The 26,827-nt window shown below is 44.7% G+C and overlaps 1 protein-coding gene across 6 annotated transcripts in view; it reads left to right on the top strand.

Moving 5' to 3' along the window:
* Positions 1-754: 754 nt before the first annotated feature.
* ACP5 (acid phosphatase 5, tartrate resistant) overlaps positions 755-26,827 on the top strand; it is a 32,937-nt gene continuing 6,864 nt past the window's right edge. The window contains exons 1-4 of one of the 6 annotated variants that reach the window (XM_077470331.1): positions 8,283-8,400; positions 16,734-16,803; positions 17,250-17,529; positions 21,914-22,041. In XM_077470331.1, the coding sequence (XP_077326457.1) occupies positions 16,802-16,803; positions 17,250-17,529; positions 21,914-22,041 (410 nt within the window). In that variant the 5' untranslated portion in view covers positions 8,283-8,400; positions 16,734-16,801. Of the gene's footprint in view, positions 876-1,053; positions 1,074-3,558; positions 3,605-8,268; positions 8,401-9,479; positions 9,568-16,733; positions 16,804-17,249; positions 17,530-21,913; positions 22,042-26,827 lie in introns of those variants that run through there. The other 5 variants (XM_077470332.1, XM_077470330.1, XM_077470329.1 and 2 more) reach the window with 5 other exon arrangements.

Here is a 26,827-nt window from a genome sequence, read left to right on the forward strand (position 1 = left end):
AGTGATAAGGAAGAGAGACAGAAAGAAGGTGGGGGGGGGGGGGAGGAAAGAAAGCGAAAGAGCGAGAGAGAAAAAAAAGAAAAGCAGAGCACGGAGGAGGAGAGGAGACGATGATCAATGATGTGCATATTTGTCGCTCATGTGTCGGTGATGAGAATATTTGTCGCTCATGTGTCGGTGATGAGAATATTTGTCGCTCATGTGTCGGTGATGAGAATATTTGTCGCTCATGTGTCGGTGATGAGGGTTGATTAGCGGCGGGGAATGCGGTGTCTTGTGAAATAGGGTCCTCCATCAGATGCTGTCCCCTGCGTACTGCGCATGCGCAGTACACAGGAGCACAGATTCCGAAAATTGCCGAGGACGAACGGCGCCTGCGCCGTGAGTCCAGGTTCTATCCCCACATCCAAGTGGACATAGAGTTAGAATAAAAAAGAGCCGAGCGCAGCGAGGCCGAGCCCGAAGCGTGGCGAGCGAAGCTCGCCCGCGAGGGGCCCTCTAAATTCTAAACCCTATGTCCGCTTGGATAGTGGGGCTACCTCCTCCACTCACGGCGCAGGCGCCGTTCAGCTTCGGAGATTTTCCGAAGCTTCGTCTGCTCCGTACTGCGCATGCGCAGTACGGAACGGACACATATGGATGGCCGGACTCTATTAGGCAGAACAGCGGCTCCCCCTCCCGGTGTCGGGCTATGATCAGGGTGTGTGCTGGGAGATCGGTGTACAGAGGCGGTCAGGCTGTGACCAGTGTGGGGGGAGGGGGTGGTGTGGCCCCTGTGGGAGGAAGTTTTGGCCCCAGGGGGGGGAGGAGGGAGTGTCCTATAATCCCGGGTGAAGGGCTGTGTGTGCACTCAGTGTTGGGAGGACAAGGTGGAGGTAAGTCTCATCCAGGATGACCGATCTCTATGGGCTCCCAGGGACAGGAAGAGATCAGACACTTTGTAACTTTTTATGTGTATTTCTTTCTCTGATCACATCCAGACTGCTCTCTATGGGGGGAGGCTCTATCGGTTTGCATTGTATATGAAGCCATGCTGGTTTTGTTGCTCCCAGCAGCTGGTAAAGCTCCATGTGGTCAGTGGTGGGATGTCTAGGGAGGTCATCTGGTAGATTTCTCTCATTAGCAGCCATGACACATCTTGTTGGGGAAACATTTACCAATATTGGTGTTGTTTATTAAAAGTACTTCAGAGGTTGAATTGTTGATATTTTTATATAAACTTTATTTTCCTGATACTTGGGTGAAATCTCCTTTCTGAATCCAACAAGACTCCTCTATTGAAGGGGGTAAGAAGAGGCACGATTTCAAAGTCGGATTTAGTGTGAACAGGAGCTCAGAGCAACTATGTAGTACAACTGCCTGGATATATAAATGAATGGGATAGATTAGGGAGATGCTCAGTTTACAAAGTTTTGGTAAGTCTAAAGTTGATTGTATAGTCAGGTTGTAAAGTGCTTTGCAAACTGTTGGCACTTTATAAATCCTGTATAATAATAATAATAATCAGATTGCAACACGCATGGTGAGCATTATGGCCCATACACACGATCTGAAAATCATACAAAAAATACCACTTTGGAATGATAATTGAAACATGGTACATGGCTTCTGATAGGCCAATCGCAACAGTTCACCCAATATTATCCCATGGGACAAGTATGAAAATATTTCTTGTATGATTTTTGTTTAACCAGTATAGTTTTCTGAAAATCCAATTGAACACATGACATTTCCGAATTTTTATTCTGTTGTGCGAGAAGTTTCGTAACTTCAGTAACCTCTTCACTTTCTACTTGTGACTAGCAAGCAAAAATAAGTCAGACGATCTGTTGTCTCTGGTTTTCGGATCATATGTACAGGGTATAAGGCTTCTTTCATTGCTGCAATTCTGCCCACAATCTTAAATCGCACTGCAATTGCAAAAACGCATGTTTGGGTGCCATTCATTTTCAGGCTCGGTTCACACTGCTGCGATGTTAAAACCCGTGCGAATCCAGAACGGGTTCCTGGCATCACATGTCACCTGCAGGCAGCTCACACTGCCCTATGCGAACCTCTGCGGCTGACAATAGAAAGTTAATGACACCCCAAGATTGGTTTCGCATAGCACGGTGCGAACTGTTAATTTGGACAGGAGTCGGATCTGATTCAGGTACGGACCAAAAAAAAAAAGGATCCTGTGTGATGCAAATTTAGCCATACAATCTGTATGGCTGAATTTGCGTTGCAAATACATCACGTGATTTGCACAGCAGTGTGGTGTGAATCGCATGCAGTGTCTGGCATCATAGCAGTGTGAACCCCAGCCTCAATGGCACCTAATACAGAGTGCGGTTTTGCTCCTTCTCCTCTTTGGAGGAAAAACAAGCTTTGTACACTACGGTTTGCCGTGCAACTTATGCCAAAATGGCCACATTTTTAGTTTTGTTTTTATGCCCTTCTAGATTGTCAGCTCCACGAGCCCCCTGATTCCCTCGTGTATTGTAAGTGTACTGTCTGCCCTCATGTTGTAAAGCACTGTGCAAACTCTTGGCACTATATAAATCCTGTATAATAATAATTTTATTTTTGTTCTGTTTTATTATATCGGGTACTTTTGAAAATAAATGACACCCTAACGTGTTTTGTGATTGCAGTGCGATTTGAGAATCGCAGCGCCAAATATGAAAGAAGCCTTAAAGAGGGATTTCACTGTAAAAATAAATATTAAAAGCCAGCAGCTACAAATACTGCAGCTGCTGACTTTTAATAAATGGACACTCGCCTGTCCCAGGGATCCAGCGATGTCGGCGATCGCTCGGCTGCTGCCACCGCCATTCTAGGTGAGGGAATCGGGAAGTGAAGCGTTGTGGCTTCACTTCCAATTTCCCTTCTGCGCATGCGCGAGTCGCGCAGCGCAATAGGAATGGACCGCGGTGTCTCTGGGACTCGTATGTGTCCCAGCAGACATCGCCCCGGGACAGGAAGAGGCATAGACTCCCCGTGGGAGTCTATGCCAGAAGTGGGTGCAAATACCTGTCTTAGACAGGTATCTGCACCCCCCCCCCCCCCCCGAAAGGTGCCAACTGTGACACCGGAGGGGGGGGAGGGTTCCGATGAGCGGAAGTTCCACTTTAGGGTGGAGCCCCACTTAACAGATTCTACAATTCAGAACACATTGGGGGTTATTTATGAAAGGCAAATCCACTTTGCACTTGGAAGTAGTCACTGTAGATCCGAGGGGACATGCAAGAAAAAAAACAGCATTTTAGCTATTGCATGATTGGATGATAAAATCAGCAGAGCTTCCCCTCATTTCAGATCTACCACTTGGATTTAGAGTGACTGCACTTTGCACTTTAAAGTGCACTTTCAGTGCAAAGTGGATTTGCCTTCGTAAATGACCCCCCATTGTGTGAGGTCAGCTTTAGACATTCTCATGATTTGGGGTCTAACCTGCTGATCCAACAAATCAAATTCTTGAAAATCGATTAATTTAATGGGCAGTTTTCTATGAATGCGATAAAGGTTTACTGTAAACATCAGGCTGTTTCGGTTTGACAGGCGGAAGTACTCTAAGTGATATCATACAGGATGTAGATTGCGTTGTGGTCTTGATGTGTGTGTAAGTATTTAGATTTCGGTTTGGAAAGGTCTGCAACTGGCGAACTCTATTATGTGTCTCAATGTAGACCTCCACCTCCCATGCCGGGTCAGTGGGGTAGGTTGTATAGGGTGCCCAGTATAGCTCACACCTCTCCTAAATACATTCCATCCCCTCCCAGTGTGTCCTTATCACAAAACCACAACCCCTGCATGTTGGGGAATTGTACTTTACAGTTACAATGTGTGTAGTCTCTACCGTCCGGGAAAAAAGACACCCCCCCCCCCCCCCCCCATGTTGTGGAATTAAAAGTCCCATTGTGACCACGGAGGTAGGGGGGGGAGGGGGGCGAAACATTTGCTGCTTTGCTTAATCCTTCAATGAAGAAGGGTAAAGCCAGTCCTACACAAGTAGAATTTTTCTTTCGGATCTTTTTGTTTTATGTAAGAGGGTTTTTTTTTTCTTCTTAACAAATTCATTTCTAATCTCGCGCACACACTGTCGGAAAAGGTTTGATGGTTTTCCCAACGGAATTACGATGGAAGTCTGCTCAAGCTGTCTTGCCTACGCACACACACCAAATTCCGACCGCCAAGAATGCGGTAACGTACAATGTGTATGATGGGACTAGAAAAAGCAAGTTCAATAGCCAGTAGCCAATGGCTTCCATCTCGTAGTTGAATCTGAGCAATCCGATTAGAACGTTTTTCCGTTGGGGGAAAATTGAGAACATGCTCTAAATTTTCTGCTGGCCAGCTAAATTCCGATGGAGCATACACACGGTCACGTTTTCCGATGAAAAGCTCTCATCTGGTCTTTTTCTGGCCAAAATTCCGATCACCTGTAAGTGGCATTTAGGCTTAATTCACACGGGCCTACTACAGCATATGCCCATGCGAGGGCCGTGTTTAGGTGTTGTGCAGGCAGTCCCTTTCCAATCTATTTTGATGCAGCGACACAGCCACTGCTAAGACCTTTTTTGCTAGAAAATTTTGTTAGAATGGAGGCCGTGCGCCCACATCAACATGGATGTCATATTGGGGGTCAATGGCTGTGTCCATCCCAATAGACCTCAATGGGACACCTGTGTATTCTCCCATGCAGGGTATTCTCCCATGCAGGTAAACATGGCCCTTGTATGGGCATATGCTGTACCACTCCTTGTGAGTGAGGCCTAACAGTGAACGTGGTATTTATTTGGTAAAGTTCATTCGCTCCAAAAATCCAATGTTAAAAGCAAATTCAATTTTGAAGTACTTTTAAAAGATAAGTTTATGTTTCGTAACATGTTACACCCATATTCAGAGTGTAACATCCAGGACTTTTCTTATATTTTTTATTTTTTATTTTTTCTGGCAGAACGCACCAAAACTGCATTCCGCTACCTATTTCAGGCATTCTGTCCGTAAAATTCTAATCTGTATAGCCTGCGCCCTGCCTCCCGTGGAGGGAACACAGATAAACCTCCGTACAGTTGTGTAGTCCCATGCCGGCTCCTCCTCCTGCTGCACAATGCCCGAGGGATGGAACAGAGCTTGTGAAAGCGGAGGGCGGAGTGATCTGTACTCCGGCTCTGCCCGCCCCTCAGTGTTGTGCGGCAGATCGGTTTGGTGTTGGATGTGGTTAGTGGCGGTAAGTAGCCTGTCAGTCGGTCTTCCTTCACCTCCTCACTAGCCCCAGGTGTGGTGTACAAAAAAAATCATGCTCATGGGGTTGTGCTGTGTGCTCTCCTGACCACACTCTATTTCCCAGACTATGCTGGGTGGTCTTTTTGCTGACAGTCTCTTTGCTGGACTATGCTGGGTGGCCTTTTTTTCTAGCGGGCGGTTTCCTTGCTGGACTATGCTGGGTGGCCTTTTTGTGGACGGTCTCTTTGCTGGATTATGCTGGGCGGTCTCTTTGCTGGACTATGCTGGGTGGCCTTTTTGCGGGCGGTCTCTTTGCTGGACTATGCTGGGTGGCCTTTTTGCGGGCGGTCTCTTTGCTGGATTATGCTGGGTGGCCTTTTGCGGGCGGTCTCTTTGCTGGACTATGCTGGGTGGCTTTTTGCGGGCGGTCTCTTTGCTGGACTATGCTGGGTGGCCTTTTGCGGGCGGTCTCTTTGCTGGACTATGCTGGGTGGCCTTTTTGCGGGCGGTCTCTTTGCTGGACTATGCTGGGTGGCCTTGTTGCGGGCGGTCTCTTTGCTGGGTGGCGTTGTGCGGGCGGTCTCTTTGCTGGACTATGCTGGGCGGTCTCTGCTCAATATGCATGCTTTGGTCCATGTGAGTCGCAGGCCTAAACTGGTCATTCTCTTTACTGGGCAGTCTTTTTGCTGGACTAAGTTGGGCGGTCTCTAATCTGGGTGGTCTCTTTGCTGGGAATGTCTCTTTGCTCAATATATGGGGATGCATGCTTTGGTCCATGTGAGTCGCAGGCCTAAACAGAGCAGCCTCTTTGCTGGACTAAGCTGGAGGTTCTCTTTGCTGGACTCGGCATTTCTCTGCTGTGGTAGACCTCTCTTCCAATCATTCTCTGCTTACTGGTATGGGATGTACGGGTACACAGATACTCACTGGCAGATCTGCTGGAGATCTGCATGACACCAGCAATCTGCTGATCACTGGTGCAATGCTTTACAGCAGGGGTCTCAAACTGGTGGCCCTCCAGCTGTTGAAAAAAAGTCCCGTCGTGCTTGTAACTGTCAGCCTCGCAATGCCTCATGGGACTTGTAGTTTTGCAAAAGCTGGAGAGCCACCAGTTTGAGACCCCTGCTTTGCAGGCTCCAAAAAAAGTGTTTTTATTTTTTTCTAAAAAGTGAACTTCTCCTTTTTAAATGACATTTGCCAAATCATCATATGTACTGAGAATTTTCATACAAATGACTAAATGCGAATCTGCTAGTTTATGCTTAAGTCGGGAAGTGTTTTTACTGGTGAAGCTAAAGGAAGGGGTAAAGGAAAAGAAACTAAGGGCTCATACACACTGCTGCTCCTAAACTGATATTTTCTAGGGCTTTTGGTGTTTTTTGCCCAAGTCCCTGAACACACCTCAATAATAGCCTATGGGTGCGTAGCACTACCCCTGAAGGAGCTGCTGGTTAGATTGGGCTTACCGTTGCCTTCTGTTCTACTCTCTTCACATCTAGGGATGTCCGTGGTAGATGACCCAGTAGCTCGAGAGACTGACAACAGATCCACTTGAATACATTTTGCAAATAAAATCCAGACAATGAAACAGTCTCTTAAATTGGGATCAGAGGGTTGGAAAGGAAGTTCAGGTACTCATTTAGTGTCAGTCAAAATGTTGAAGAACTTGCTTACTTTGACCGCATCCAGAGACTAGCCATTCGCAACTGGATGTTCACTCAAGTTGGACAGTCCTTCTCTCACAAGGCCTAGCAGCCAACAAGGTGCTTAACTCGGGAACCAAGTCTCTGCCACAGACGTTGTTGTAGAACACGTAGGGAAACTAAACTTGAACACTCGTAGGATACCTGGATCTTTCAGCCAGCTTGGCGATATCCACGAGACCGGATTCTCTTGGGTACTCCAGCCCTTCCAGGCTCTTACTAAGAAACCAACCTGTACGTGGTCTTCTTCTGAAGAGTCCTCCAATGGAATGCTTGAAGTACTCTGGGTCTCTCCCAAACTGGAGACGGCACCCAACCACCTCAGAATCCTCCTTTAGTTCCCTTGCCTCAGGCTAGCCAGCCCCGAGACATCAAGATCGGATGGATCCGCACCCCAGGCCATAGCCTTCCTGGGGGCTGGTCAGGAGGACCAGGACCATGAAGTCAGTACATGATTCTGGACCAGAACCCTGTACCACGTGACGTCCGCATCTTAAATACCCTCTCCCAGAAAGCACAGCAAGAGCGCCACTCCCACTGGGCAGGCTCCGAGAGAGTAACTTGAGCTCCTAACCAGACCATAGTTCCATGCCTGCCAGAAGACAATGCCCCCTGTGGCTAGGCTGAAAATATCATAGTCCAGTCAGACTGATGCTGAAGTCCAAATTTAGACAATTTTACCCAAATCAAACTGCAGTTTAGGTATAACTTTAACTTTTGAAATGCGCATAGCGAGTGCTCTTCAGGAGCCGCCGCTACATGTGCGTGCACACATGGTCTAGACCAGAGTTTGGAGGCAGTATGCTCCTCTCCAGAATGTAAAAGAATCGCCTTTGAGAGAGGAAAGTTTTAGCAGAAAAAAACGCCAAGTGCATTTAGCGCTTGAGTGTTAATTAATTTCAATGGCTAGAATACATTTAGAAGCCGGTAAACGCGGTACGCAACATTTACCAGCTTCCAGTGTTTTTCTGCTGCCGAGACTGGGTCAGTGTGTGTGTGTGTGTGTGTGTGTGTGTGTATCTCTATCCTGTGTGTGCATACTGTATATATTTTACTTTTTTGTAACTTCTTCAAATGGAGTTTTGCCCTTTGCCATAATGCAAAACAAATTTTAAAATGAAAGTTTTAGTACCCTCGGCTTCTGAATTCCGATAGCGGAGTGGAAATGATTGGGTTTATCATTCAGAGAATTGGGGGCAGAGCGGTTCAAAGTCCAGGAAGTTTTGGGACTCTTTACTCAGTAAAACAATACACCTGGGCAGGCCTGATGTGCACACAGGTATGCGGAGTCACGTTGCAGTGTTTGTAAAGCTGACTGATAACTCATGTGACTCTCAGTCATGTGACCGCGTTCAAACCACAAAACAATCCGATGGTGTCATAGCCTGACACAGCAGAACTAGAAGAACACATTACTCTGCATTGTCCTGGAGAATTTGTTACCATAGGAATATCTGGACTTGGCAGTGTGTGCTGATTGGAGACGGTAACATTTCTGCTGCTACACATTATGCAATTTTTTTTTTCTTTAACCAAAAAGTGCAAAATCGTCTTTACAGAAAATCTGTAAGGTGACCTTACACTGGTCAGCGCAGATAGGAAAGGGCGAAGCAGGAGATTTCAAATCCCCGAGCCGGTGGGTCCAAGTCATATTGTCATTGGGTATTATTTAAAAATGACCTTTTCCTTTTCAATCTGCAGCGCTGCAATTTTCTGTGAAATGCAATATGGCAACCTGAGGTGTTCTGTACTGAACGTCCCCCAGAAACCTCATTTCCTGCTTGTGTGATTGGGCGGGAGACCTCTGCTGCGCCATTGTATTCTGATATGATTGGGAGTTTCCTCACTCCCACAATACAAAGATCACTACAAGAAGTAGCTCTAGCCAACAGCAGTGATCGTAAAAAAACAAAACAAAACAAAAATAAAAAAGCACTGGTTGTACTAAAGATTGACCGACATTTGCTGTTGGGTCTCGCTCAAAAGAGAGAAACACTACAGCATAGGACTGCAAGGGCCGAGTCTACCTGCGGGAGGGGTCCCATACATTCTTAAAGGAGTTGTATAGGCAGAAGTGTTTGTTTTTTTTTGTTTTTTTTATCTTTATGCATGAAGATTAAAAACCTTGTGTAGCAGCCCCCCCCCCAATTTCTTACCTGAGCCCTATCTCTCTACAATGATGTCCACAAGTGTCTTAGCCATTCGTGACTCTCCTCCTGATTGGCACAGCAGAGCTACAGAGTAGAGCCATAGGCTCCTGCGACTGTCAGTCAAGTCAGTTAGCCAATCAGGGGGGAGAGGGTGCTGGATCGGGGCTCAATGTCTGAATGGAGCATTACTTTAAAAAATGCCTGGTTACCTTGTTTAAGTTGCATTTTAAAAATCCTTACATGCTCTCCCTGCTCTGTAATATTATGGAGGAGGCTGTGGAGTAATGTTTAACAGAATTATCTCTGCCTGTGCTATTTGCAGTCTTTCATTTAGTTGTAAACTGCATTTGACCAGTCTGTCCTAATAATAAGGTGTTAAACATTTACAATGGCCCTCCTCCTTTGTATGTTAATGAGGGATAGTTCTCTGTGTGTGGGGACAAACATTGTCCAGAAATTCTTAGTATCGGCCACAACACCTTCTCCTTTGAAACATCTGAAGGGTAAATATTTGTACAAAAACATTTCAGGCATGGTGTGTGTGTGTATGTATGTATGTGTGTGTATATATATATATATTATAGTGGAAATCCCCTTTTTTTTTTTTTTTTTTTTTTTTTTTTTTTTCCTCTGACTATTGGACAATGGTGGTAAATCTGCTTTATAGTGTATTACAATTGAGTTTGCTGTAGCCAGTGGTGGAACTACCAGGGTCGCAAAGGTTGCAACTGGGCCCTGGCATTTTGGGGGGGGGGGGGGAGTGGGTTTTTAAGATGGCAGAACATGTAAAAGAGTTCCTCTGCTCAGTTCACACTGCTGTGACCCCCCCCCCCCCCCCCCCATGTGATTCTAACATTGCATTCTATGCCACTCAACCACTGGTCTAAAGAGCCCTGGGGTAAGTGGGAGGTGCCCCAGGACCAGAAGAAAGGGCCCCAGCGGTCAGGGGCATTGTTGCTTGCACCAGGGCCCTGAAGGTTCTGGTTACGCCTCTGGCTGTAGCATTGTCATTAAAACATGAGCTAGCTTAGGGGTACTTGGGGTGCTTTCCTTGAAATTACTATAGTGACAACTAACATGGGTGTGCTGAAATGGGTCTTTGATAATCCCAGTACAGCTCTTGTCTAAGGGGAAAAGTCGGGGGGGGGGGGGGGGGAATTCAAAGTTGTATGCTTTAGACTGGCTGTGATCATGTTTCTTCAATCGGGGAAAAAAATGGATTTCCCCATCCACACAAGAAATGTGAATAGAGGAATCATTCCCACTGTGCTAGTCTGAATATGCTGATCAGCCCTGCAGCTAATTGGGCACTAATTGAGCAAATGTTTTCCAACAGTCCCGTTCTACAGAAAGTTGATCATTTAGATCAACTTTTTTTTGAGACAGGATCGACCATAAATGAATTGAAATTGTTCCGGTCCTCACTGAACTATCTATAGCCAGCTTTAAATTAAAGGGCATGCAGTGTATTTGGAGGACACATCTGTGTCAGGCTGGAAGTTGGCCACACTATTGGTCTCCTTTTAGGCAAAGCTGGTTTTCTCTTGTGCGCTCTAATGTCCTCGGTACCACGCCTTCTCTAGATTATATCTTATAAATTGCCCATAGATGGATAAAAATTTGGCCAAATTTCATTCATTCTATGGCAGTGGTGTACCTAGCATCTTCTTCTTTTTTATTTTTTTTTTTTTTTTTTTATTGGCGATAAAATGTAAAAAAACGGTCTGAAGAAATTAAGGCATCTTCTATACAACCAGCCTGTTGGGTTTTTCCTGACTAATCAGTGCCACATGCTATAGTCGGTAGCACCAACTAGTGTATTCTGCCAGCAAGTAGCCTTCCAATGTATGGGCAGGTCAGTTGTACATAGTTGACCTATTGATTGACTTCTGTACAACCAGTCTGTTGGGTTTTTCCTGAAAGAGCAGTGCAGGCTATAGTCGGCTGCACAAATGGGGTGTATTCTTATAGCAGGGGAGTCTCCCTAGCGGCAGAAAACATTAGTTCTGCAGGAAGGATTTGATGTGGCTGGGGGCTTTTTTTTTTTTTTTTTTTTATTATTATTATTATTCAATTAGCCTGCTCTGCAACGCTGGTCATAGATGACATTTGAGCTGTGGATGGCCATGTAATGACTACAAGAATTGACAAACAGTGAGCAAAAAAAGGTAAATCAACTCAGCCGAGCGTAAAATTATTGGCCGAACAGTAACTGCATCCTATTGGATGCACTGATTGTTCAGCAGCACTGTGGTTGTTGAATACAATAGCTAGTAGTATGTTCCTCCATCCATGCAAGTTAGTGAGGATGGAGGAATTGAATGATTTATTTTTCTCCTTCAGCCTGCAGATTGAATAAGAGAAAATAGGCCGGCACTGCTAACACAGAGTGTTCTCTTATCACTACTAGTGCCATTTCAACACAGTAGGTGTTCTTATCAGCCCTTATGATAAAATTGTAGAATCTGATACTCTGTAGAAGGACACTGGGTTCATCTTGATGATAACTGTGGTCTATGGAGGAAAGCAGGACAAAGATGTTTGAGGTGGTGATAACCTAACCATTTATGAGACTGTTTTTACAGCTTTTGTTAAAGTGGTTGTAAACCCTTTATAACCACTTTAAACTACAGGCAGGCCTATAATTAGGCTTACCTGTAGAGGCACTGGACGGTTTAGGAGATATCCCTGTATTTGCATGTGCTGACGTCATGCGGCACATGCGCACTGTAGCCAACTGAAGCAATGACAGTACGTGCTGCTGCTTCATTTGTTCTGTGCCGTTCCAGGCGGCTCCCGCACATGCACGGGAATGACGTCATTGCGGCTACAGCCAATCACAGCGCCGCATCCGCGATACCCGGCTACACCCCCCCCCCCCCAAGACACTTAACAACCACTTTAAAGCCCAACTCACATTTCTACCCCTCCTCTCCTCTAGACATTAAAAAAAGAAATCCTGCATGAATTCCTTAGGCTGAATTCACACCTAAGCGTTTTCAGCTCATCTCAAAAGTTCCAAAACGCCCAACAAGTAAAACTCTATTAATTTAATTGGCCCCTGCTCACATTCTTGATTACAGGCATTTTTCTGCTTTTTACATGGGTGACCTTTAGACCTGTACAAAATCGTGGCAAAAATTTCCCGACTTTCTGCCTGAAGATACGTGTAAATGCAGCCTAAAGCTTGCTATGTACTATTATTATACAGGATTAACCGGTTCCCGACCAGCGCACGTCGGCAGAATGGCACGGACAGGCAAATGGGCGTACCTGTATGTCCCTTTAAATTTACCGCCCTGCTATCGCGAGCACGCCACCGGCAACGCGTTTGCGTGCTGGTCGGGACCCCCGTGAGTCCAGTCGCGGGTCCCGCGGACTCAATTGCCGCGGGCATACCCACGATCGTCTCACGGGGCAGCTGAACGGAGAGATGCCGATGTAAACGGCATCTCCCCGTTCTGCCTAGCAATTAGTGACGCTGATCTCTGCTCCATGTGATTGGAGCAGAGATCAGTGTTCACTAAATTAAAGCCACACCCCTAGGAACACTTAACCCCTACACTGCCACCCACTGGTTAACCCCTTCACTGCCAGTGTCATTTACACAGGAATCGGTGCATTTATATAGCAGTGATTGCTGTATAAATGACAATGGTTCAAAAATGTCCGATGTGTCCGCCATAATGTCGCAGTCACAATAAAAAGCGCTGATCGCCGCCATTACTAGTAAAAAAAAAAAAGCCATAAAACTATCCCCTATTTGTTAAACGCTATAACTTTTGCGCAAACAAATCAATAATCGCTTATTGCGTTTTTTTTTTTTTTTTTTTTTTTTTTTTTAAACCAAAAATATGTAGAAGAATACGTATTGGGAAAAAAATGCTATATATATATATATATATATAACAAAAAAGGAGTTTTTTTTTTTTTTTTTTTTTCAAAATTGTTGCTATATTTTTGTTTATAACGCAAAAAATAAAAACCACAGGGGTAATCAAATACCACCAACAGAGAGCTCTATTTGTGGGGAAAAAAAAAAGACGTCAATTTTGTTTGGAAGCCACATCACATGACCGCGCAATTGTCAGTTAAAGCGACGCAGTGCCGAATCGCAAAAAGTGGTCTGGTCTTTGGCCAGAAAAATGGTCCGGGGCTAAAGTGGTTAATATAGCGACAACCATTTTTGCAGAGCTTTACATGAGAGCAAACAGTACAGTTACAATACAGGAGGAATCCGAGGGCCCTGCTCGTTAGAGATTATAATCTTGGAGGGAGGGACAAAGTGATACAGAAGGTAATAACTGACGGGGATGAGCTGATGGAGAAAAAGTACAGTTGTTGGGTAGAATAGGCTTCTCTGAAGAGACTGGTTTACAGGGATCACTCAAGAGTAGGAGGTAGTGAGACAGATTTGGGGTAGGATATTCCATAGGATAGGACAGGTTCGGAAAAGGTCCTGGAGGTGAGTATGGGAGGAGGTGACAAGGGAGCAGGAGCTCTTGGGAGGGATTAATCATTAAGACAATGACTTTGGTTGGTATTTTGAGACGTGGTTAGTTTTGTAGTTGGGGGACAGAGTTCTGGATGGCATTGTAAGTTTTTGAATTTAATTTGTTGGCTGAGCAGAAGCCAGTGGAGGGATTGGCCAAGAGGAGAAGCTGACCCTGAATGGCTGGTGAAAAGAAAGTGTGGGGGGGGGGGGGGGTTGGGACTTTGACCTGTACAAAATTTTCAGGGGCGGGTGCACATAAATTTTATATATATTTTATTATACATTTTTATTGCGTGCACCCAACCCCCGAAGAGTGGTATCATCCACAAAAACGCGTCTTATTCATTTGGATGCACTTATTCTCATGCAGACACCCCTACTCAATACATTATCTTGAGTTCTCCATCTACTATGTAATTTTAAGTGTTTTTACTATTACTACATCCATGATTCTTTCCATACTACAGTGTTTGGCTGGTTGCTACTAATGTTTGTTTCTATATATGGTCTGTAATATGTGATCGACAATTTTATTCATTGCTGCATGTATCATGTCATTTTGCCATGTTCCTTGTTTCACCAATAAAAACATGTTTTTGATATCTACTCATCTTCTAGCCACGTGTACTCTCCTCCATTCAAATTGTCCCTCCCCCCCCCCCCCCAACTTTGCGGATTATGGGATGGAGACATATGACCCATATGTCTCATTTAATGTCCCAAACTCCCCCTTTTTAGTTCATATGAATGGTTGGTGAGGTGGATGAGCCTGATAGCAGAATTCGTGATTGAGTGAAGAGGGGAAAGCCCAGTGATGGCGAACCTTGGCACCCCAGATGTTTTGGAACTACAGTTCCCATGATCCTCACCTGCACTACACAGTGCATGATCATCATGGGAAATGTAGTTTGAAAACATCTGGGGTGCCAAGGTTTGCCATCACTGGGATAGCCTATGTAAAGATAATCTCGTGAGGAGGGAGTGTCGGTAGTCATGGCAGGAGATGACCAGGGAGTGAACTAGGAGCTTTGTGGTGTCATTGGTTAGAAAGGGCCCCATTTTGGAGATGACAGCAACATTTGGACGTGGGGCCAAAATTATACTTTAGAGTCCAGGATAACGCCCCCCCAGAACCTTGGTATGTGGGTATGACGGGCTGATGGTTGTGCCGTCGATCTTGACAGATATGTCTATTTAGTGATGCGTGACTGAAAGAGTGAGCGGAGCGGTAGAGAGATGAATATGGGTATCGTCAATGAAGAGATGGTATTGGAAGCTATGGGAGGCAATCGGCTGACCCAGGGAGGAGGTGTAGATCGAGAAAAGGAGAGGTCCAAGAACAGAACCTTGGGGAACCCCAACAGAAAGGAAGAGGAGAGGAGGAAGTAGAATTTTTAAGTAGCGCTAAAGGTGCGGTTGGATGAGTAGAAAGAGAACCAGCAAAGAGCACAGTTACGGAAACCAAAGGCGTGGAGTTTTTTTTTTTTGAGGAAGGGGTGGTCCACTGTGTCAGAGGCAGCAGAGGAGTTCAGGAGTAGAAGTGCAGAATAGTGTCCATTGGATTTAGACGTTAGCAGATCGTTTTGAGTTAGGAAAGCAGTTTCCATGGAGGGTGAAATCCAGACTGAAAGGGATCAAGAAGGTTATTCTAGGTGTGATGGTTGCTCCGTTGGTTGTAGACCAGGAGTTTAGATAAAAAGGGGAGCAATATGGTGGATTTGATTTAGATCACTAGTAAAAAGACTTGATTTAAATCATAATTTTTAAAGGGCAACTGTCATCTGTCCTGCAGTGGCTCCTCCTCTGACCCGCTGTTGACTCACCGACAGTCCCATTCACTTTAATGGGAGGGCTGGTGATGTGGCAGTAAAACAACAAGGTGAGTGGATGCCCATTAACGGACGCTGTCATGACAGATCTGAAATGACAGGTGCTCTTTAACCACTTACAGACCGGACCATTTTGCTGGTCAAAGACCAGACCACTTTTTGCGATTCGGCACTGCGTCGCTTTAACTGACAATTGCGCTGTCGTGCGACGTGGCTCCCAAACAAAATTGACGTCCTTTTTTCCCACAAATGGAGCTTTATTTTGGTGGTATTTGATCACCCCTGCAGTTTTTATTTTTTGCACTATAAACAAAAATAGAGCGACAATTTTGAAAAAAACGCATTATTTTTTTCTTTTTGTTATAATAAATATCCCAAAAATATATAAAAAAAACTTTTTTTTCCCCTCAGTTTAGGCCGATACGTAATCTTCTACATATTTTTGGTAAAAAAAAATCACAATAAGCAATTATTTATTGGTTTGTGCAAAAGTTATAGCGTTTACAAAATGGTGATAGTTTTATAGCATTTTTATTAATTTTTGTATTTTTTTTTTTTTTTTTTTTTTTTTTTTTACTAGTAATGGCGGCGATCAGCGAAAAAAAAAATTTTTTTTTTTTATTTTTTTTTTTTTTTTTTGTGGGACTGCGACATTGTGGGGGACCCATCGGACATTTTTGACACATTTTTGGGACCATTGTCATTTATACAGTAATCACTGCTATATAAATGCAGTGATTCCTGTGTAAATGACACTGGCAGTGAAGGGGTTAACCAGTGGGTGGCAGTGTAGGGGTTAAGTGTTCCTAGGGGTGTGTTACTAACTGTGGGGGGGTTGGGCTTTCATTTAGTGAACACTGATCTCTGCTCCAATCACATGGAGCAGAGATCAGCGTCACTAGTTGCTAGGCAGAATGGAGAAATGCTGTTTACACGGAATTTCCTCCATTCAGCCGTCCCGTGAGACGATCGCGGGGATGCCCGTGGCAATCGAGTCCGCGGGTCCCGCGACCGGACTCACGGGGGTCCCGACCAGCGGCGCGCTCCCGATGGCAGGGCGGCATTGAAGATTGGACGTACCTGTACGCCAATATGCCTGCCCGTGCCATTCTGTCGACGTACGTCGTCGTGCGCTGGTCGGGAACCGGTTAAATGTAAGGACTTATTCTTGCTGGTAGTTTAAAATATTTGATATTTACAAACAAAATGAAGATTTCCTATTTGGAATAAAAAGCTGTTGGGTTAGTAAAACGGTGATATCAGAACCGATTCAATCATACAGTTTGCAGTGTACATAGATTTGCAAAATAATGGAATATTCCTGAGTTTTGTTTTTATCTCCTAGATGCAGTGAAATTGTGTGAATGCATCAATGCAGTGCATGTCAGCTTGGATTCACTGAGTTTACCAAAAATGTAAATATTGCTGAATATACAGCCTCGTGCTACATAACTAAGCTCCATTTAATGCTGAATAAACTAAATTAATGTATCTTAAATAGTTTTCTATCTTTAGATTTTTACTCCAAAAACATTTTATTTAAATTTGATAAAAATCTAATTTTTAATATATATTTTAATCCATTGATTTTCATGCACCCTGGGGACGAAGTAGATGGGGCGTAAGTTGTTAAAATTGGTGGGGTCTAGTGAGGGCTTTTTAAGTGTGGTGGTGACTAGTGCCTCCATTCCCCCCCCCCCCCCTTTTTTTTTATTTATTAAATTATTATTATTTTTTATATTGCCGTCCAGGTGTTGCCCAAGGAATTGGCACTTTTCAGTCTTGAAGGGTCCAGTGCTTCAATCTTTCCACCAGTCTACCTAATTGGTGCCATAACATTATGTATCTCTTCCCCACCCAGGTTCACAATGGAGATGTTTGTGTTTCTGTTGACCATCCTCCCATGTGTGGCACCAAAGACCCTCTCTAACCCACCAGAAGACTCGAAGTCCTCTCTACGCTTTGCGGTAATAGGCGACTGGGGCGGCCTCCCCCTCCCCCCATACCACACCAAGCAAGAGACCTACGTCGCAGCGGAGCTGGGCAAAACTGTGGCCAACTGGGGAGCTGACTTCATCCTGTCTGTTGGAGACAACTTCTACTATGAGGGTGTGAAAGATGTTACAGACCCCCGATTTAAGGTAAAAAAAAGTGCACATTTAATAGGGTTGGGGGTTCTATGATATAAGGCAAATAAAACTGTGTGACCCAGGCAACCAATAATAACAAATTTGAGTTTTTTGCTGCAATGTTTACCCTCAATCCAGGGAATTCTCCTGCAGTACTTCTTTATTTTATTTTTTTTCTGTCGCTAGATAACCTCATGTCTGAGATAATGTTCCAGCATCATTCAACCGCTTCCTCTGAGCCCAGGTTGTTCTGGATCCATTCCAGCCCATGACTCAACAGTTAAAGGAGAAGCAGCACAGTGATGAGCTCCACTCACTATCACTTTGCTCTCTTCTCCTATTAGCATACTTTTTGTCAGCACAAGAAATGATTGGCTTCTTGTCCTGTTTCTTCCTCTCATAGAACAGCCCCACTGTACAGGGACTGAGAGAGGGTGATACCGGTGAGTAAAAAAAGGGAAAAAAAAGTTTTGTCTAGAGCGTGAAAGGGTTAGACCCTCTGTCATGGTTTTTATTGCTGTCTGTGTACCCATTGGAGATTTGTACTGGTAATCATAGAGAGAGAGAATGGAAAAAAAAATAAAAAAAAAAATATATATAGATATAGATATAGATAGATAAGAGAGAATTTTTTTATATATATATATATATATATATATATATATATATATATATATATATATATATATATATATATATATATATATATATATATATATATATATATATATATATATATATATATATATATATATATATATATATATATATATATAATCTCTCTCCAGAGTTGTTTCCAGAAGAAAACAAAAGGGGAGAGGAAATGAGGACACTTGTTTCAAGCATAATTACTGCAAGAGGGGGAATCCCCTCATTTTTAGAAATTTCTTCTAACATCCTATTGTTTCTCTGAGACCAGTGAAAGGAAATTTCCCCAATGGTACGCAAACGGTAAAAAATTTTTTTTTTAACCTGGTAGGGGTTTAAAACCGTTTTTTACTCTATCCAAAACATACATATATATTTTGACTGTAATGAACATACACTTTGTGTATTTTCTACAGTGAGGGGGGGGGAAAAGTATTTGATCCCCTGCTGATTTTGTTTGCCCACTGACAAAAATTATCAGTCTATAATTTTAATGGTAGGATTATTTTAACAGTGTGAGACGGAATAACAACAAAAATATCCAAAAAAAGCGCAATTTGAAAAAAAGTTATCAATTGATTTGCATTTTAATGAGTGAAACAAGTGTTTGACCCCTTTTGGTGGCAAAACCTATGTTGGCAATTGCAGAGGTCAGACATTTCTTGTAGTTGGCCACTAGGGTTTGCACACATCTCAGGAGGGTTTTCATCCCGCTCCTCTTTTAGATCCTCTCCAAGTCATTAAGGTTTCGACGCTGACGTTTGGAAACTCGAACCTTGAGCTCCCTCCACGTATTTTCTATGGGATTAAGGTCTGAACACTGGCAAGGCCACTCCAGGACCTTAATGTGCTTCTTCTTGAGACACTCCTTTTGGCAATGTGTTTTGTGTCATTGTCATGCTGGAATGCCCTGGCTGAGGGAAGGAAGTTCTCGCTCAAGATTTGACAGTACGTGGCCTTGTCCATCATCCCTTTTGATGTGATGAAGTTGTTCTGTCCCCTTAGCAGAAACCCCCCCCCCCCCCCCCAAAGCATAATGTTTCCACCTCCATGTTTGACGTGGGGGGGGGGGTGATGTTCTTGGTGTCATAGGCAGCATTCCTCCTCCTCCAAACAAGGCAAGTTGAGCTTATGCCAAAGTGCTTGATTTTGGACTCATCTGACCATAACACTTTCACCCAGTTTTCCTTTGAATCATTAAGATGTACATCGGCAAGCTTCAGGTGGGCCAGTACATGTGCTTTTGTGAGCAGTGGGGACCTTGCGGACATTGCAGGATTTCATTCCTTCACGGCGTAGTGTGTAACAAATTGTTTTCTTGGTAAATATGGTCCCAGTTGCCTTGAGATCTTCGACAAGATTCTTGTATAGCTCTGGGCAGATTCCTCACTGTTCTCATGATCATTGAAACTTCACGCGGTGAGATCTTGCATGGAGCTCCTGACCGAGGGAGATTGGCAGTTGGCATTTTCCGCATTTCGCCATGTTCTAAATGTATGTTATTGGAATTTTTATGTGATAGACCAACACAATGGCACATAATTGTGATGTGGAAGGAAAATGATAAATGGGTTTTCAATTTTATTTTTTATTTATTTTTTCCTTTTTTTACAAATATGTGAAAAGTGTGGCGTGCATTTGTATTCAGCCCCCTTTTACTCTGATACCCCTAACTAAAATCTAGTGGAACCAATTGTCTCCAGAAGTCACCTAATTAGTACAAAGTCCACCTTTGTGTAATTTAATCTCAGTATACTGTTCTGTGAAGACCTCAGAGGTTTATTAGAGAACCTTAATGAACAATCAGCATCATGAAGGCCAAGGAACACGCCAGACAGGTCAGGGATAAAGTTATGGAGTTTAAAGCCGGGTTAGGTTATTTAAAAAGGGAGAGAAAAATCCCATGCCTTGAACATCTCACAGAGCACTGTTCAATCCATCATCCGAAAATGGAAAGGGCATGGCACAACTGCAAACCTACAAAGACATGGCCGTCCATCTAAACTGACAGACCGGGCAAGGAGCATTCATCAGAAGCAGCTAAGAGGCCCATGGTAACTCTGGAGGAGCTGCAGAGATCCACAACTCAGAAGAATCTGTCCACAGGACAACTATTAGTCGTGCACTCCACAAATCTGCCCTTTATGAAAACGTTGCAAGAAGAAAACCATTGTTGAAAGAGCCATCAGAAGTTCCATTTGTGAGAAGCCATGTAGGGGACACAGCAAACGTGGAAGAAGGTGCTCTGGTCAGATGAGACTAAAATTGAACTTTTTGGCCTAAAAGCAAAACTGTGTGTGACGGAAAACGAACACTGCACATCACCCTGAATACACCATCCCCACCATGAAACATGGTGGTGTGGGGATGCTTTTCTTCAGCGGGACAGGGAAGCTGGTCAGAGTTGATGGGAAGATGGATGGATCCAAATACAGGGCAATCTTAGAAGAAAACCTGTTTGCTTCTGCAAAAGACTTGAGACTGGGGCGGAGGTTCACCTTCCAGCAGGACAACGACCCTAAACATGCAAACAGAGCTACAATGGAATGGTTTAGATCAAAGCATATGCACGTGTTAGAATAGCCCAGTCAAAGTCAAGACCTAAAGCCAATTGAAAATCTGTGGCAAGACTTGAAATCTGCTTTCAGACGCTCTGCTGTTCTTTTTGCAAAGAATGGGCAAAAATGTCACTCTCTAGATGTGCAAAGCTGGTAAAGACATTCCCAAAAAGACTTTCAGCTGTTGCAGTGAAAGGTGGTTCTACAAAGTATTGACTTTCAAAGATGTTGAAAACCATTTATCATTTTCCTTCCACTTCACAATTATGTTCCAATTTTGTGTTGGTCTATCACATAAAATCCCAATAAAATACATTTGGGTTTTTGGTGTAACATCTGGAAAAAATCTGGAAAATTTCAAGGGGCAGAAATACTTTTTCAAGGCACTGAATCTCTGCTGCAGAGGGGCTTCCACAAGAGTCCTGTGCGTCTTTTGGCTCAGTTTCAGCACTGAATTCGGGCAAAAATTTGTCCCTAAAACCGAGAACATGGGATGCACCAGACCCCTGCCGTGAGCCACATACAAAGACCATGTGAACCCAGCACTTAACGAGCTGAGATTAGGAGCACTCTTAACACTGTAGACCAGGGGTCTTGAACTGGTGGCCCTCCAGCTGTTGTGACACTGCAAGTCCTATGAGGCATTGCAAGGCTGACAGTTACAAGCATGACTCCCTCAGGCAGAGGCACGATGGGACTTGTAGTTGCACAACAGCTGGAGGGCTGCCAGTTCAAGACTCCTGCTATAGACACTTGGGAGCCAGAAATCTTGCTGATTGATGGGGATTAAAATGCAAATCAATTTTATAACTTTTTTGAAATGCGTTTTTCTGGATATTTTTTTTTTTTTTTTATTTAATTTTTTTTTTTGTTCTGTCTCTCACTAAAATAAACCTGCCATTAAAATGTAGTAGTTATTTTCCTGATAAATAGTATTTAGAACATGTCTTGGTCAGCGAACATGTCTAGGCCACTTCCTATTAAGTACAAGCTGTGGCATGGGAATCTGTGTCACTGTCTCCACATTATTCCTGTTTCCATATACAAAATGCCTTACGATAAAGTGGTCTACGTAGTGTTAATTGCTTTGTTTGCTTTGTTTGTTTTGTCCAATTGGGCTCTCAACTCCCTATGTTCTTCTTCTTCCTTTTTTTTTTTTTTTTTATTTATTTATTTTTATTTTTTTCCAGTCAACATTTGAGTCAGTGTTTGCTGCAGAGTCCCTACGCAACATCCCCTGGTATATTATTGCTGGAAACCACGACCACTATGGGAACGTCACTGCTCAGATAGAGTACTCCAAAATATCTCCTCGCTGGTAATGCCCAACGTATGATGCAGTTTCTGGGTGGAAATCATATATGTATATGTATAATATGAAACTAATAGAGAAATTTAAACTCGCTTGGGTGCAACAAAAAATAAAATCAGCCGGCACTAGGGATTATGATACCAATCCAAAATAATGCAATAAAGTGCAGCGTTATAAATGATTGTCAATTAAAAAAATGTATTGCCAATATCTGTGCCCATGAACCAACTCGTATAGTAAAAATAATGAATGAAAAAGTGATATTAATTACTAACAGGGATATATATTTTTTTTTTTTCTTCAGCAGGAACATGGGGGGGGGGGGAGAGAATGCAGTTCTGGCAACTCCATCATGGAATATATGTAATGGCAAGGGGTGCAGGGTCTATTGATTCTAGCTGCTGGGGGATCTAATGTTGTTGGAGGTGATCCATTTTTTTTTTTTTTTTTTTTTTTTCTCAGGGTGTTCTATTGTTGCTGGGGGAGGTCTACTGTTGAGGAAGGTATCCATTAATGCTGGCTGCAGTGAGATCTGTTGCTTCTGGGGGTCTATGATTGCTGGAGGCATGCATGAGTATTTTGATGCAGGTGGTCCATTGTTGCTGGGGGGGGGGGCGGGTGCGCGCATCTATAGCTGCTGCTGGAGAGTCTGTTGATGCTGGCTGCAGAGGTCTGTTATTGCTGCTGGGGATTTTTTTTGTTGCTAGGCCAGAGATTGGGCCTACCCCGGGGGCATCTGGCTGCTAGGCTATGTGAGGCAAAGAAATAAATATTAAGGGATTTCCAAGCTCAAACTTACCAACCGAATTTACCTGTCTAACAATATGCGTTGAGAACAGGGGTTTAGTTGCACACATTTGCAAATACACACGTAAGCTGCAGGCCCCGCCAAGGCACCCTGTTTACTGCAGTCCCTAACTACTGAAAGTCAGTAGCGGCCCTTGCTGCCATCGTGCTATGTGCTGGGTGTTTAGTGTGACCCTGTACCCTTTTTTCTCCCCCCCCCCCAATTTTGTCTTTCAGGACAGCACACTTGAGACCTTGGCTCCTCCGTTCTTCCCTCCAGCCCTTCAGTTTTGGTGTTTCCTCCGGCAAGGAGACATCACTAGGAACCTGGGTTTAATTCAGCTGGGGAGGCTGAGTCCAGTGTTATCCTGAAGGCGGAAAGTTCGTTCTGGCCGAAGGGATGTCCGGAGAGATTGAGGTGTCTCATACATTGCAGCAGGGCTGGGGAGTCCATTACCTGCAGTATCTGGCGCGTCCCATCCTTCCTTGGGGAAAGCAGAGGCCTGGGAGGTTCGTTTTTGGCGCTGCCTGGGGAAGATGTTTGCTGGAGTGTCCATGTCTCCCCCTCGTTGGTGTGGCCAGCATAGAGCCAAAGGCTGGGTCGGATGACGGGCGACGTCTTTTCCGACGGGAGAGGTCACGTCCGGTTCACCCGCGACTTCTGGTTCGGGTCGTGGGACGCCAAAACGAATGGCGCGAAGGCTAGTGTTTGCCCCATTCACGCTGTAGCGACAACTAAGAGGTTTGTGACGAATCGACCATTCGGGCCGAAATGATGTCTGAGACTGATAGTTCCCATTCGGTTCCAGGTGCCAGCACCCGCCATTCTAAGGTAAGTGGAACCCTGGGGTGGTGTTCCCTTGCTATTTCCCATCTTTGGCTTCACAGGTGAACTCCCCTTCTTGGAGAGGGGAGGAGTTGCACGTCTGGGACCCTGGTGGTGGTTGGTCCTGGAAGGGTGCACTCCTGGTGTTGGTCTGGTGTTGATTTTTTTGCTGGCAGGGACTGATGCTGGTGGGGTTTTTTCTTGTCGTAACGGGACAAGTCCATGGAAAAATCTAAGCTCTCACATGGGTCCAAGAAGAAGTGCCCCCTATGTAGAAGTGTGTTAGGGGAATCCTGGGGTTAAGTGTTGTGCAGGAATTTGTATTGAGGGCTTAGTTGGAGATCATGCTGAGGAACAAAGTTCTGGTCTGGAGGGTTCTGTTAAAGAGCTCTCCAGCACTTTTTCAGTCTTAAGGCTTTGTTTGAGAATTTCAGCCTATACAACCTTCAGCTAGTCCTCTGCCAGCACAGAAAGATGTCATACCTGGCCCCTTGGCAGTTCCCTCTGATAATGAAGGGCTACCTGGGGGTAGCAGAACGACACTAGAGGATGATCCTGATGGTGAATCCTCAGACTCTTCAGAGTCGGAGGGAGAGAAGGTGGATGGTGAGTCCTCCAGATGCTCCCATTACAAGCTCTTCTTGGAGGAAGTGAAAGGGCTCCTGGGAGCTATTCGCACTACACTAGGTATCAAAGAGGAGAAAAAAAAACGGTCTCTCAATGACCAGATGTATGAAGGTCTCGGAAAACTGAAGAAAAGGTCCATGAGGTTCTGGTAGACATCATTAGGAAAGAATGGTGCGACCCAGAGAGGAAGCCTTTCTTTTCTAGAGCATTGAAACGCAGATTCCCTTTTTCAGAGGATGAATCTGCTGTGTGTAACATCTCCTAGACTGGATGCAGCCTTCTCTCAGGTATCCAGAAAGACAGACAGATTTGGCCTTTGAAGATATGGGTATGCTAGCAGACCCTATTGACAAGAAGCAATCTTAAGCCTGCCATGGCTGTCACAAGGGTGGCACGCAACACATATAAAAGCTCATATTGAGGTGGGGACCACAAAAGAAACAATTCTTTCCTCCTTCCCAATGCTTTTAAAAGGAGTCGCATACATAGCGGATGCATCAGCAGAGTCGGTCCGCATGTCTGCTAGATCCTCTGCCTTGGCTAATTAAGCCAGAAGGCTGTTCTTGATCGAACAGCAGATAAAAAGAAGGCTTTTCCCTTAAAGAAAAAAGTGGGGGGGGGGGGGGGGGGGGGGGGGGAAGTCTAAAAAGACTCGTCCACAAAGGAAGTTTAACTTTCCGAGGACTGAGTCCCAGAAATAAAAAATAAAATAAAAAAGTCTGGACAAACAAGGGCAGAGGGCGTGGAGGAGCGATTTTTCGCCCTCCTGAGCAGTCCCAATGACAGTCTATCCCCGATGGGAGGAAGACTGGGGGCTTTTCTCCCACAGTGGGAGTCGGTTACCTCCAATCCATTTATACTAGGCATTATAAGGAGGGAGTACAGACTGCAGTTCTCAACACACACACACGTTAATCACAGATCTACTCAGGTGTGCGGAGAAGGCAGCAGCCCTTCTGACTTCTCTGGAGGATTTGGAACTGCAGGATGTAGTGTCACAGGTTCCTCCTCGGGAGATGGGCAGAGGTTACTTTTCCCACGTTTGTGTGGTCAGAAAGGCTTCAGGGAAGTTCAGGCTTATCCTGAACCTGAAACCTCTGGATCTGTCAATCTGTTACAAAAGGTTCCGGATGGATTCCATTATTTTTTTTTTTTTCTGTGAAGATGCTGCTTCCTCCAAATTGCTTCATGGCGTCCATAGATCTAAGGGATGCCCATCTGCACGTTCCAATTACCTGGAGGCACAAGAAGCAACTCCCTTTGCTCTCTAACGGAAGCAATATTCAGCTGGGCAGAGGTCACAGTGCGCTCTCTATCAGTAGTACACCTGAAAGGAGAGCTAAATTGGAGAGCAGACTTCCTCAGTAGGAGGAAGTTGAAGGAAAGCAACTGGGTCCTGAATCTGGAAATCTACAAGATTGTCCAGAAGTGGGGGAAGCCCGTGTGTGGATCTTTTTGCGTCAAGAGAGCGCAAAAACTCCTCTATTCTCTCTGAATTGGGGGGGACGGAGCAATAGGAGTGGATGCTCTTTCTCAGAATTGGCCTTTTGCCAAGTGCTATGCCTCCCCCCCCCCCCCTTTCCTGTGCTGTTGCCGGCAGTTCTGAGGAAATTCTAGTTAGAGGATACAACCCTAATCTGGATAGCTCCACACTGGACCAGGAGGCCTTGGTTTTCTGTTCTAAAGAAGTTGGCGGTGGAACCGCCTTGGATACTTCCGGTCAGGGAAGATCCACTCTTTGCCAGGAGCGGTGGTGTGGGTCTATAATGGCTCCCTCCCACAGGCCTAGATGCTCGCATTGCCTGTGTCCACGAGTTCTAGTCCACCCTGTGCAAAGTCATTCGGGTGTCCGTGCTAAATTAGGCATCGATATCCACCAGGGGGAACAAACAAAAAAAAACCTGGTTGTCCCAAGGCAAGGCCCAATCTGCTGCCCTCAAGTGGAGAGGTGGAGTCTGGCAGCCTTGCTACTGAAGAGGAGATGCTGGAAAAAAAACAGGGGTTCTCCAAAAGGTTGATAGCTACTCTGAGTTCTAGAAAGGAAAAGACATGCAGGATTTTTTTTAAAGTATGGAAGAAACACAATTGGCTGGTTTCGGATGATTCCAATGCGGCGGTGGTCCTGGAGGCGGCGTGGCTGGGGTCATACGAGGCACTAAGACACTTGCTGTATCGTGGTCTTCGGGCCCCGTTCCCTCTTACTGCCGCAATGAGGGCGGTTATAAAGGCATGGAACGTAGCTAATTTGCTGCGCCCCGTACCTTCGGGACACATCTCTCCACATAGTCCTCTCTGGTTTAACCCGAATTTACCGGAATTTGGCTCTATTCCTGACCCTAGTGTATGGGCAAGCAGGGGTATCAAATATCTTGAACAACTCTGTTTTGAGGGCAAGATACAGACCTTTGACAGGCTGAAGCAACAATATACATTGCCTAACTCGCCTTTATTCAGATTCTTGCAACTTAATCATGCCTTTCGAACACAGTTTGGTAACGCCCCAGTGGCGTTCTACACCTCGAGGTTGGAAACTCTGCTCAGGGACGATAATTT

The sequence above is a fragment of the Lithobates pipiens genome, unplaced genomic scaffold, assembly GCF_037356315.1.
Source record: "Lithobates pipiens isolate NorthernLeopardFrog02 unplaced genomic scaffold, aLitPip1_a1.2 Scaffold_8, whole genome shotgun sequence".
In the NCBI taxonomy this organism is placed as follows: Eukaryota; Metazoa; Chordata; class Amphibia; order Anura; family Ranidae; genus Lithobates; species Lithobates pipiens.